Source organism: Pipistrellus kuhlii, unplaced genomic scaffold (assembly GCF_014108245.1).
Source record: "Pipistrellus kuhlii isolate mPipKuh1 unplaced genomic scaffold, mPipKuh1.p scaffold_m20_p_22, whole genome shotgun sequence".
In the NCBI taxonomy this organism is placed as follows: Eukaryota; Metazoa; Chordata; class Mammalia; order Chiroptera; family Vespertilionidae; genus Pipistrellus; species Pipistrellus kuhlii.
The window spans coordinates 12,613,370-12,626,533 of NW_023425521.1; the positions used below are offsets into that span (position 1 = coordinate 12,613,370).

General features: G+C 37.8%; 1 protein-coding gene across 12 annotated transcripts in view; it reads right to left on the reverse strand.

The window, feature by feature from the left end:
* Window positions 1-13,164, reverse strand: part of ACACA (acetyl-CoA carboxylase alpha) — a 248,575-nt gene that overhangs the window by 132,011 nt on the left and 103,400 nt on the right. For all 12 annotated transcript variants that reach the window (XM_036451660.2, XM_045586414.1, XM_045586415.1 and 9 more), the window contains 9 exons: window positions 11,014-11,095; window positions 10,419-10,564; window positions 9,157-9,307; window positions 7,603-7,737; window positions 6,879-7,025; window positions 6,395-6,583; window positions 5,701-5,801; window positions 4,814-4,902; window positions 662-786 (listed from right to left, as the gene is read on the reverse strand). In XM_036451660.2, the coding sequence (XP_036307553.1) occupies window positions 662-786; window positions 4,814-4,902; window positions 5,701-5,801; window positions 6,395-6,583; window positions 6,879-7,025; window positions 7,603-7,737; window positions 9,157-9,307; window positions 10,419-10,564; window positions 11,014-11,095 (1,165 nt within the window). The remainder of the gene's footprint in view (window positions 1-661; window positions 787-4,813; window positions 4,903-5,700; window positions 5,802-6,394; window positions 6,584-6,878; window positions 7,026-7,602; window positions 7,738-9,156; window positions 9,308-10,418; window positions 10,565-11,013; window positions 11,096-13,164) is intronic.

Below are 13,164 nucleotides of genomic sequence, written 5' to 3' on the forward strand. Positions count from 1 at the left end.
AATCATCTTTAAAAACCCTTAAGTCCACAAAAATTCCATCCACTAGTCAAATGTATGTTAGCCCTATCCACAAAGACTAGTCTCACTGCTCATTCTCACCTTCTACTGTCAAATTAGGTTATGGGGACAAAAGCATGCATCTACTCCCCAAATAACACTGAGCTTAGATTTCCATGTGAATAAAACAGAAAGGAATCAAAGAAGATACAGAATACATTTAAATATCTTCCTTCGGTAGGGAAACGACAGCACTGGATTTGTGCTTTTAAGTTTTGGACATGAGAACCATTGCTGATATTCATGGAACAAACCAGAGTTACAATGAAAAAGTGCACTGGCTGGTTAAGACTAAATTTTAAAGCTACTGTCATGAGTGATAACAGGAATGAAGAAGCACAGGGCCTAAGTAGAATCAAGAGAGCTGAGTCCCTGTGCATGACTGTATGCATAAGAGCCAGAACAATTCTTTCTTAAGTGAAGCAGGTTCCTTCAGTCAAGGACAAAGACAGATGTGAGAAATTGTTTATCCACAACCCGAGCCCCACTCATCTCACAATTATAAAAGACAGGAGCTTCTCCTCTGACCACAGTCACCAGAAGGAGAAATACTTTTTTTCATATTATTAAGCATCCTTACAGGTTCTGAAAAAATTGTACTCACAATAAGCATTGTGACCAGAAGATTCTTCTTGGTGACTTGAGCATGAGAAAAGATATAGTTCAGTACAGTGTTCATGTCACTCTTATTCTCCTCTCGAAGAGCGAAGACACATTTGTCATAGTGACCTGCAAGCAGCAAAAAGAATTTGGTCCTCACCCACGTATGAATGTTCATGTTTACGTGCTATTTGCTTTCTAACATCTCTACTTCACCTGTTCAGCTGTGGGAAGAAATGTCTTGAGAATTTTCTTGGAGGAGTTTGGATAGAACTGGTTGTCTGGTTTAGTCAAAGGGGCAGTGGACTAGGAGTTAGGCAATCCAGTATAAGACCTGAGCTCAAAGCCTCGCTCTGATCCCAAAATCCTATGTGCTCCTGGAAAAATCACTCTACCTCTCTGAGCCTGATTTTCATTAAAAAAAACTGAGAGGTGGAGGAGGGTGTACAGAAGAGACTAAGGGGTTGCTGATAACTTGAACTCCCCACCCTTACTCAAAACTCTTTCATAGCTTCCTGGAATGATTTCCTTCCAAGAGAGGGTTCTGCTGCTTAAAAAGAAATGTCAATACCATTACACACGAGGATCTTTAAAGCCTACTCCAAGTTAATATTCTGGTTCCATGTTTGACTCACTGAAAGTGGTTCACCTTAACTAGAAGGAACAGTTTTAGCTAAAAATAAAATACAAACTTCTCAACAGCGACAAGGATGACTGCAACCTCTGGAGTCAACGTTTTCCCTTGTAAGTCCATGAAACTACTAAGAAACCTAGGAATTCCTAATCCAAATAAAGGCATAGATCAAGGAGAACCCTGCATTGAGTCAAAAGGTCTCAATTATGTATATTTTCACTGGGAGGGCAATTATGTATATTTTCACTGGCCTTTTACAAGACCACCAGGGACAGGTTAGTTCTAGCCAAGAAAGCTGTATTTTGCAACAGAAGCATAAGCTTCAGATATACTGTAGTGATATCCACCATGGGATATAAGTAATAGTCATTTCTTTAGGAAACAGCTTACCTCAGAATTAAATTTCCAAGTATAGGAGAATAAGAGTTTGAGTAATCTCAAGGGGGAGAATTTTATAAAATCATGAAAATACTAAATGATTGTTGCCTCAGTTCAGATTCCATGTTAAGTTACAAACCAAAACGGTGGTATTCAAACTGCATTACCATGGATTGATTCCTGCTTTCATCTATTTTAAATATTAAAGATAGATGTAAAAAAAAAATTTCAACACGAAACTAAATATATTTGAAAAACAGTGGACATAAAATAAAAACAATATTTTAAAAAGCTGCCAATTTTATAAAAGACCCATTTAGAACAAAATGGAAGCTGTTTAAAAACTGGATGTCCTATATAAATTCATATTTCTCCCAACCAAGACTTAGCTTTGAAATGACAACAGAAATATATCTTGGTAACAGGAATTACAAGGACCAGAAGAAGTAAAAGGAATATTCACCCAGGGAAAAGGCAGCAGAGACACTAAGCAGAAAGCAAGCAATGATATCAAGTGTTCTCTTTTTTAAAACTTTTTATTGTGAAATACACACACAGAGGAATAAACATTTGTGAAACCACAAATCTATCTTAAATAGAACATTTTTAGTACCTTTGAGGGGTCCTGTGTGCTCCTCCTCTAAAACAATTACTAAGTTTAATGTCATGTTAATCATTCTTTAACTTTTCTTTACATTTATCACAAATGTATACATATTTTCATTTTCCCTGCTTTTCAAATTGGTAACAATGCGATTATTGTGTATGGATCCCTCGGTAACTGGTTTCTTTCCCTTAACATTACATTTTTGAGATTCATCCTTTTGTTCACATGTGTATCTTTGTTCATGCATTCTCACTGCTATACAGTAATCCAATGTAGAAATACACTGTACTCGATTTCAATTATTTATTCTACTTGTGTATATTTAAATTTTCCTGTTTTTCTTACTATCATGAACAATGCTGCCACAAACAGTCCTGTATATGTCTTCCAATAAACATTGTTAGTTTCTCTCTAGAGTATATTATCTAAGAGTGAAACTGGTAGGTTGAAGAGTATATAAAAGTTCAACTCTATTAAGTATTGACAAACCATTTTTTAAATTTAATATTTAATGTTGAAAGTATTACATATACTTGCGGATCTATTTCTGAGCTATTATGTTTCATTGGTCAACTAATCGGTCCCTAAAATAATATTGTCATTTCAAATACCCTACTAGAATTTGTATTACAAAGTTAATAAATCTACAAATGAATTCAGAGAGAATTAATATTTTGCAAGTGTATATTCTAATCTAAGATTATGATTATTTATTTAGATTTTCTTTATTATTGTTAACTAGTTATGATTTTCTCCAAAAGATGCTTGTACATTTATTTTCTTGGGTTTATTCCTTAGTATTTATTTTGGGTTGCTATTTTAAATGGTATATTGCTTTTCTAAACAACTGTTCTACTATACAGAAATACATTTGAATTTTGTATATTGCCTTTTGTATGTAGCAACCTTTTAAACTTCAAATAATTATAATAATAAATATATGGATTCTTTGAGACTTTCCAGGTAGATATCACACCATATCTAACAGTGGCAAACTTATTTCCTTACTCCTTTCCAATCCTCATACCTTTCATTCTTTTTTTTGTCTTACTGCACTAGCTAGGATATCCAGTATGATGCTGAATAGAAGTAATGATAGCAGTCGTCCTTGTATTATTCTTAATCTTAAAAATAATGCTTTTAATATTTCACCATTATGTATCCTATAGATTTTTTTATGGGAAACCCTTACATGACTAAAAAAGTTCCATTTCATTCTTCATTTTCCAAAAGTTTTCATAAATGAATATTAAATTTTGTCAAATGCTTTCTCCTCCATATCTGGAGATGATGACCATGTTTCTTCCTCTTTTAAAATTAATATTAATATTTTAAATATTAATCAAGCTTACATTAGTGGTATAAAACCTACTTGGTTGTGAAGTATTATTTTATACATTGCTGTATTCAGGGTGTCAATATTTACTTAAGGATTTTTACTGGTTATGAGTGGCTTAACCATCCTTTAAAGCAGGGGTGGGGAATGTTCAGCCTGCAGGCTGTATAAGGCCCGTGAAATCATTTGGTCTGGCCTGCCAAGGCAACCACAGGCAGGACAAGAAATGCAATAAATCTAGGTGCTTTTTTCATAGCAACATAAATTTATATTAAGTGAATTTTTTCTAAATATATTTTATTGATTTTGTACAGAGAGGAAGGGAGAGAGATAGAGAGCTAAAAACATCGATGAGAGAGAGTCATCGATCAGCTGCCTCTTGCACACCCCCCACTGGGGATATGCCCGCAACCAAGGTACATGCCCTTGACCGGAATCGAACCTGGGTCCCTTCAGTCCCCAAGCCGACGCTCTATCCACTGAGCCAAACCGGTTTCGGCTAAGTGAATTTTATTAAGTGAATAATGTTATAAATATCCAAATGGCCTTTGGAAGTAAAAAAAAGGTTCCCCACCCCTGCTTTAAAGGATACAAAGGGAGCAAAAAAAATAAAAGAAAATGTTATGTAATATCTCAAAGTATATGGTATTTCACTGCCATCTTGTGGCAGGAAGCTGTATCAGCAGTATGAACCTGTACAATCTTAGCCAGGGTGTTTCACATTTAGAGACTTTATACATCATTTAGTGAATCTCTTCAGAGAAAGCCAGGGATAAATTCCACCTAAATGGTACATGGAAAAGGAGTGGAAAATCTGAACCCTTTTCAAATGCCTGTAGTTCAATCCATGGATTAGCTGCTGAGAGGCAAGCTCTTCAGATAAGGTTTCTCAATTTCAGCCTGGTCATGATTCAACCAATTCTCTATACGCGTCAAGAAGACATCAACAGGGAATGCTAATTTCTACTAGAAAAATTATCTCAGTCCTTTCCCAGAAGCACATGGATTCACAATTTCATCAAGCTGTGTTTTGTTGTTCTTTCTTTGGCAGTGGGGTTAGAGAGGCTTAATTTTTAAGGGAGTGGTGAAAGGAGGAAGCCTTATTAATGGCAAGTGTTAGCCACAGGATGAACTGGCTGGGCTGCTGCACAGTCCTACAGGGAAACTTCCTCAGATACAGAGTCCTCAGGAAGAGGCTTACCGTTCTGGAACTGTGTCTCTACTCGCAGGTACTGTCGCAGCAGATCCATCACCACAGCCTTCATGTGGCCTCGGATGCCACTTCGGTACCTAGGCAAATAGAACAAGTCTCCACTGAAAAACCTGATGGGTTAACACTATTAATAACAGACTATTAAGTAATAAATCCAGAGCCCAGATTTACTTTGTAGAGTTTCCACAAAACATGTTTTCCCTCTGAATATACAACAGGACAGAGACCAGCCTAAAATCAGCTAACTGGATTAATTCAAATCTCAAGCTTAAAAGAAATCTGGCTACTGACAAGATTTATATATATATATATATATATATATATATATATATATATATATATATATATATATGGAAGGGAGAGAGAGAGGGAGAGAGAGGGAGAGAGAGAGAGATGAATAAAAAAACAAACAAAAAACACGACATCCCTACCTACTCTGGGGTTCTGTTCCCACTGCTAAGTAGAAATGATTACCACACCCGTGAAATGGCTAAGAGATATCTGAAAAATCTACGAGTATCTTCCTTTAGTCCAATAGTTGGTTCTATAAGTTAAGAAAAATGTTACATTTAGGCCTTGTGCCAGAAGAAAAATCAGGGGTTTTATCAAAATTGCAAGAAAAAAATAAAATATCATTTCTGTGCCTTAATAATTGACAGAGGGAAGTATCAATAGAATAGAAAGAAGTCATCACAAATATTGGGTATAACTGCTCACAATTCTAAGATATTTAGAAGACATAAGGTATTTTCTAAGATATCAGTGCTTTCTAATTTATCTAAGTCAAACCTGAAGTAAATCTCTTTGCGACTACTTAGAAGAAAGGAAGGTATGAGAATGGATAGGTCTGGGAATCTGGAGTTATATGTAACTACCTCTGTACCAGTTGGACAATGCTCTGAGTGTTCATGAAGAAGACTTCCCGTTCAGATTTCCGGTTCAGTGTAGCTGCATGGCTATCTAGGATGTTGGCAATCTAATGTGTAAGAAAGAGGGGGAAAAATGAAACCCAACCCAACGAAAAGACCCAAAGCATTCACCTGTATAATATCACCATTAAGAATCTTAATTATAACAAGATAATTTCTATCTTTTATATGTAGGGAGCAGCTGAAATTTACTGGGCATATAGTAAGGGCTTGTGTTAAATAAGCAAACAACTTTTACTTCTTTTCAACCTTTCCCAAATGAATTAATGAGTGTATCACAAAACCTACCAGAGGCCATGACAATCAAGACATATCAAAGGTCAAGGCTCAAACTTTACTCCCCCCTTGCCTAGCTTTACTCCCTACATGCAAATTTGCTTTAAGGATACACATGCTGCTGAGGAGGTAAAGAAGTCTTTAATAATAAAACTGTGAATATCCCTCACTTTAGATTCAGAAATATATCTCTGATTTGGGTATATGTTCCTCATAACCACAGATACTTTATATGTTACATACAATACTTCAATTATTGTGCGGCAGTTTTTTGAAGGGCACAATGCTTAAAACTTTAACAGCACAACATCCAGATAGTGAAGAACTGGTGGCCATTAGAAAATGACTATTGCTCTATAAATACCTGCTGGCTGGGAAACTGACAGAGGACTGATGTGATGTTGCTAGCATACTGAGCCATTTCCTTCTTGATAGATTTCTCCACGTTGGGGGGGATGCGGCCAGATACACTGGTCATGATATCTTGCAATTCTAGGAGAGGTAAGGAGGGATCTCTGAGGGTCTTCATCAACCGCTCCACCCAGTCTTTTACCTAAGAAGGAAATAATAAAATAGGATCCAGACAAATTAACACAATAAATAAAATGATATATCTGAATTCACTATCATATAGTACTTACTTTGAAATTGCAATAAAAGCATCTAACTATTATATGTGAAGTCAATAAAACGGATAAGAAGCAAGGATTTAAAGACTTCAACTCCCTAAACTAAAGGGGAAAGAGGTTCATCTAAAAAAAAAATTATTTTGCAACTTTTAAACTATCTTGGAGAACAGGTACCTTACCTTATTTGTACATCCCTTCCCAAAGAGAAGTGATTCATACCCTGTTGCTAAAGAAAGGATCTGGAAGGCAGTATCCATTCATCACGTTGACCAGGTTGTCCAGGACATAGTGGAACACTCGATGGAGTTTCTCGCCTCTAAGTGCTGTGCTCTGGATCTGTGGCAGACTGCCAGTGTGAAGCTCAGCCTGTCAACCCCAATGAGAAATCAAATCATCCACTACCTTCTATGCAGGGTGCAAACATACCATTGCAACTTAGAATTATCATTCAAAAATCAAGACATCCCTTCACCATTTGCAGCTATAAGGAAAGAAGGCAATGGAGGAAGCATCATGAAAAAAAAATTATATAATCTTATTATCATAGTAATTCCTACAAACTCTAATTTCATAATACTATAAATACAAAAATAAGGCATAAGATCAGGAAGAAAAGCTTAAGAAAAACTGGCAAACTAAGCAGAGAAAACATTTGCCCCTCCAAATTACCCGTCATGTATAATAATTAGCTCTTAGAAAGCAATATTTTTTAAATATGTTTTGATTTTAGAGAGAGAGGAAGGCAGAGGGAGAGATAGAAATCTTGAAGCATCAACATTGATCGGCTGCCTCCTAAACGCCCTTGCTGGGGATCGAGCTTACAACCCAGGCATATACCCTGACCAGGAATCTAATCTTGACTTCCTGGTTCATAGGTCGCTGCTCAAACTCTGATCCACACCAGCTGGGCTAGAAAACAATATTAAAAGTCCCTGCTACTTGCCTGCTGGACCTTGCTGGGGTTATCCAACTGCATTTTGGCTATTACACAACCAGGGTCAAGAGCTGCTCCAGGCCGCTTGACATAATGAATACAGCCAGACTCTATAGCTGTTAAGGTCATTACCATCTTCATCACCTATAATGAAAAATAAATAAAATTATAATTAATCTCTCTTTCCACAGATGAATGATTTAAAGAGATCACATTTCCCCTCATCATCTAAGTTGGACTGTATCTTATTCAATCCAGAAAAATGGAAATCTATCAAAATCTCTAAGAGATTATCAAGGAAGGCAATTAGAAAATCTCTCAGGATCTAGCTTTAAGGATTAATAACAACTAGGGAATTTCCTATTTTTAACTGTTTAAATCCATTTTTCCATAATTTCTATTTTTACATTTTTTGTACTTGGAAGTGATGAACAATTTAGTCTCCTCATACTCTCAGATCTAAATGCTCACTTTGTCTACATGAGATACCCAAGCTAAAATCTAAGCATCGAGAGGGAGTGAGGGAGGGAGAAAGAAGGGGCCAAAAAAAAGTAACAATAAAAATAAATAAATAAATAAATAAATAAATAAATAAATAAATAAAATCTAAGAGTCATTCTTTACTCTTTTTTCTCCCTTATCTACAATTATGAAGCCCAGCCAAAAATATCGTCCGAATCTCTTTCAGAAATCTTTTTCTCATGCTAGCTGTTTGGTTTTGTGTACTTCAGACCTAGAGTACTTCAAAAATCTCCCAAAAGATTTCCCTACCTGCTATGCACCTCCAACAAGAACACTAAGAGCAATCGTTCTAGTGTTCTTGCCCTAACATTTTTCTATGTAAAATCCTTCCATGATAGTCTAAGCTTCAGTATGTTTTATAAGGTCTTCCATGATCTCAAATTGTTTACTTATTTAGCATCTTTTCTTGCCATTCCCATTAAAACTTAGTCCATTCTCAAGCAATACAAACATGTACTTGCAGTTCCCTAAATATACCATACCCTCGTGCTTCAGTGCCTTTGTACCTGGCTGTTCCTTCCCCTTTAAGCATTCTTCCTTGCCCTTCTTTACCTGTCCATTATTATTTATCTCTCAAAACTAAAATCAAACTCCCTTCTCTGAGAAGTCTTCCCTTACTAGCCACCAACATACACCCAGCCCCACACTTGAATTAGGTGGCCCTCTGTACACTGGTGCTTGGCTTTATCAGAATCATATTTCATTACTTGTCTGTTTAGTGGTCCCCCTCTACCTATCATATTTTCCCCATATAATCAGGACATAGCATAATACCTACCACTCAATAAGTGCTATTGCAACCTAATATCTATTTTTAGAGTTAGCAATTCCTCATCTGTCAAAAAAAACACACCACCACCAACCTGTGAGCTTTGCAATTATTGTTAAAATCTTAAGATTCCTAGCCCAAATTAAACTAACTGATGCTCTTTCCTGCCTATTTTCTATTTGTTTTCAGTTACTCTTCAATCCTAGTCTATCCCAGACAACCCCATTCCTACCTTCCCTCCCATGAAACAAAAGCCCTGTCACCCCTCCAACCTCAATCTCAGCATAGCACTGGCCAGAAAACACATGGCCTCCATCCTCCACAATGTACTGGATTAACTTCCCAGCAGAAGGTGAGCGCATCACTGAAGGGTCATTCTCCTTCTCAAACACACAGGTTTTATTGCCAATCGTGATGCGATATCTAGGAGATAAGTAGGATATGTAAGCCAATAAATCACCTAAGGAATTTTACCATAGAGAATGGTAGAATAATGTCATTCTAAAAAAATACAAACTAATAACTTTATTCTATATAAACACATGCACATATGATACTCATTTCACCTTTGTTTATAATGCCAAATAAGCAAAATTTCCTTCAATAAAGGTTAATAATTTAATCAATTATGATACATCCAAATAATGGAATACTATACAACCATTAAAACAAATAGGCATCTCTATTAAAAAAAAACAAAACAAAAAAAAACCCATAAAGATGATAAAGATGTAACAGTTAACATTTCTTAAGCCCTTATTATGCCCCAGACAAATTCTTAGCACTTAACTTATGTTAATTCATTTAATTGTCACAAAATTGATGGGTGTTGAACAATCTACAACAGTGGTTGCCAACTGGTGATCCGTGAGATCCAAAAGGTTGGCAACCACTGGTCTACAATATATGTTAAGGAAAAAATAAGGTGCAAAACAGTATCTAAAGATTATTTTTATTTATGGATACATTTAAAAGAAAAAAACAGTACATATACACTGAGTGACCAGATTATTATGATTTCTAAATGCATAATAATCTGGCCACTCAGTGTATATCCTATATAATAGACTAATATGCAAATTGTCCCCTCAACCAGGAGTTCGACCAGCAAGCAGGCCAGCCAACCACCCATGTCACCTCCCCCTGGCCAGGCTGGCTGGCCACCCATGCACGAATTCATGCACCAGGCCTCTAATATATAGTGAGTGGTCAGATTATTATGTGTTCAGAGATCATAATAATCTGGCCACTCAGTGTATATGTAACTTATAAATGCACATAAATTTTCAATACATAAGAAACTGTTAACAGTTCTTATAAAGAGGAGAACTTATTTTTCATATCTACTCACATTGAAGTGGTAGAGACAATATTTTTCATTGTATTATAAACACATTTTTGCACTCTTAAAATTTTTGTTAAGTGCATGTGCTATTTTTTTTTTTTAATTAAAATAGAATAACAAGATCTTGAAAAATCCCAAGAGCTAGGGACTATCTGAGATCGAACATATGGATCTCAAAAAGCCACTCACCTATCCACTTCTTCCTTCATGTACGTGGTATAACTGCTGCCATCATAGGACAAGAGCAGTCCCCCGTCACTCAGCCGATGCACATCGACTTCTACACATGAGCCATTCATGATCACCACATAGGAGTTTGGGGACTGTCGAGTCACCTAGGGAATGAGACCAAAAAAGGACACGTCAATATCCCTTCTGGGTGAAGTCCCAAGTAAAACTCAGTATCTTAAAAATATAGATTTAAAAAAAACTATCAAAGAGGAAGGAAATTCCTAGCACTGGTGCTCTTAGCATCAGTGTCTGAGGGCATGGCTCAGCCTTGCTCCAAGCAGACAGATTGACCTTAGATGCTTCCCTGGTCTGGCTATTCTCTGTCTCCTTTTTCTCTTCGCTCCATATGTGAAACTGAGGAACAACTAAAACATTTTCAGAAAGCCACCAAATATTGCTTCTGGCCTTTGACACAAATAATGACTAATTCATAACATTCAGCTTTGCAGTAAACTAAAATTTCACCCCTATCTCTTGACCTACAGGAAATAAGCTAACAAAGAGAGATAAAAAAAAAAAAAATAAGTGTAGGTTTCAGTGAAGTTCAACATACCTTAAGTACATACTTGATTCCTTCATAGATAAGTTCAACATCTACAGTGTTCAGAAGTGTATGAGCAGGAAGGACTTGACCCCTGAAAGAACAACAATGTGAGATACATTTACTTCTAGAAGGTTCTAAAAGTGTATAAGGGCATCACAAAGGTTATTGATTAAAGCATTTCCTAGAATATCAAGACTGGAAAAAACCTAAATGACCATTAGTAAGGGACTAATAATGTAAATTATGAAAAAGCCATATAATAATGGGATATTATGCAGCCATTAAAAAATAAAGATGAGGCCTTTTATGTACTAATATAAAATATTTTTAACAATAATGAAAAAAGCAAGTGAAAAAATGAAAAGCGAGCTATAATTTGTATTTTTTTTAAATAGGGGGTGAAGCCCTAGCTGGTTTGGCTCCATGGATGGAGTGTCAACCTGTGGACTAAAGGGTCCTAGGTTCGATTCTGATCAGGGACACATGCTCAGGTTTCCGGCTCCATCCCCATTAGGGGGCATGTAGGAGGCAACCAATAGATGAGTCTCTTTTATCATTGATGTTTCTATCTCCCTCTCCCTCTTCCTTCCTCTCTGAAATCAATAAAAAAATAATAATTTTTTTTAAATAGGGTATGGGAAGAAACAACTATTACATGCCTATCTTATACTAGAGGCCCAATGCATGAAATTCACGCAAGGGGCTCAAGCCCTCGCAGCCCCAGCTTCATCTGGAAGGTCATCCAGAAGGACATTTGGAAGGTTATTCGTCTGTCTGGTCTGATTAGCATATTAGGCTTTTATTACTATCCTATATAATAAAGAGGTAGTATGCAAATTGACCATCACTCCAACACACAAGATAGCCACTCTCATGTGGTCAAAGATAGCCACCCCCATATGTACATAAGATGGCCAGCAGGGGAAGTCAGTTAGGTGTGACCAGGCCTGCAGGGGAGGGCAGATAAGGGCAACCAAGCCTGCAGGAGAGGGCATTTGTGAGCAACCTGACCTGCAGGGGAGGGCAGTGGGGGGGACCAGGCCTGCAGGGGAGGGCAATTAGGGGCAACCAGGCTGACAAGCTAGGGCAGTTAGGGGTAACCAGGTCAGCAGGGGAGGGCAGTTGGGGGTTGGGGGCGACCAGGCCTACCTGGGAAGACAGTTAGGGGCAACCAGTCTGACAGGGGAGGGCAGCTAGGGGTGACGAGGCTAACATAGGAGGGTAGTTAGGGGCAAATGGGCTGGCAGAGAAGCAGTTAGGCATCAATCAAGCTGGCAGGGGAGTGGTTAGGGGGTGATCAGGCTGGCAAGCAGGCGAGAGATTGGGAGTCAGGATTGTGAGAGGGATGTCCAACTGCCCATTTAGGCCAGATCCCGATCACGGGGTCCCAGATTGGAGAGGGTACAGGCTGGGCTGAGGGACACACATACACACACACACACACACACACACACACACACACACACACGTGCGCACAAATTTCGTGTACCGGGCCTCTAGTAAATAATAAAAGCCTAATATGCTAAGTGTCTGGTAGACCGGTTGGCCGTTCAATCAAAGTGCAACAAGCTAACGATATGCTAAGGTCACTCAACTGCTCTACATGATGTGCACTGACCAGAGGTGGTAGACACTCCAACTGGTAGGGTAGCTTGCTACTGGGGTCTAAAAATTGGGGCTGAGCGAGATGGGCTGGACATGCCTGGGAGCCCTCCCATGGTCCCTCCCTAGCTGGCCAACCTCCCATGTCCCTCCCTAACCCCAATCATGTAACAATAGGGTCCTTTGGCCTGGCCTGCATCCTCTCGCAACCCGGGACCCCTCGAGGAATGTTGGAGAGCCAGTTTTAGCCTGCCCTCGCAGGCCAGGTCGAGGGACTCCACTAGTACACAAATTCGTGCACTGGGCCTCTAGTGTTTATATAAATTTACGGTATCTGGTAGGTTACAGAAAAAACTGCTAACTTAAGTTAACTACTGAGAAGGGAACTGAGTGGACAGGGAACAGAGATAAGAAGAATTTTTACTATATGCCTTCAGTGCCTTTTGAATTTTGAATCATGTGAATATATTACCTGTTCTTAAAAATAAATAAAACTTAGAAAAAGAAAAAGGCTCCAAAACGAACAACCCTAATCTACTCTTATCAACTAGAGTTTTA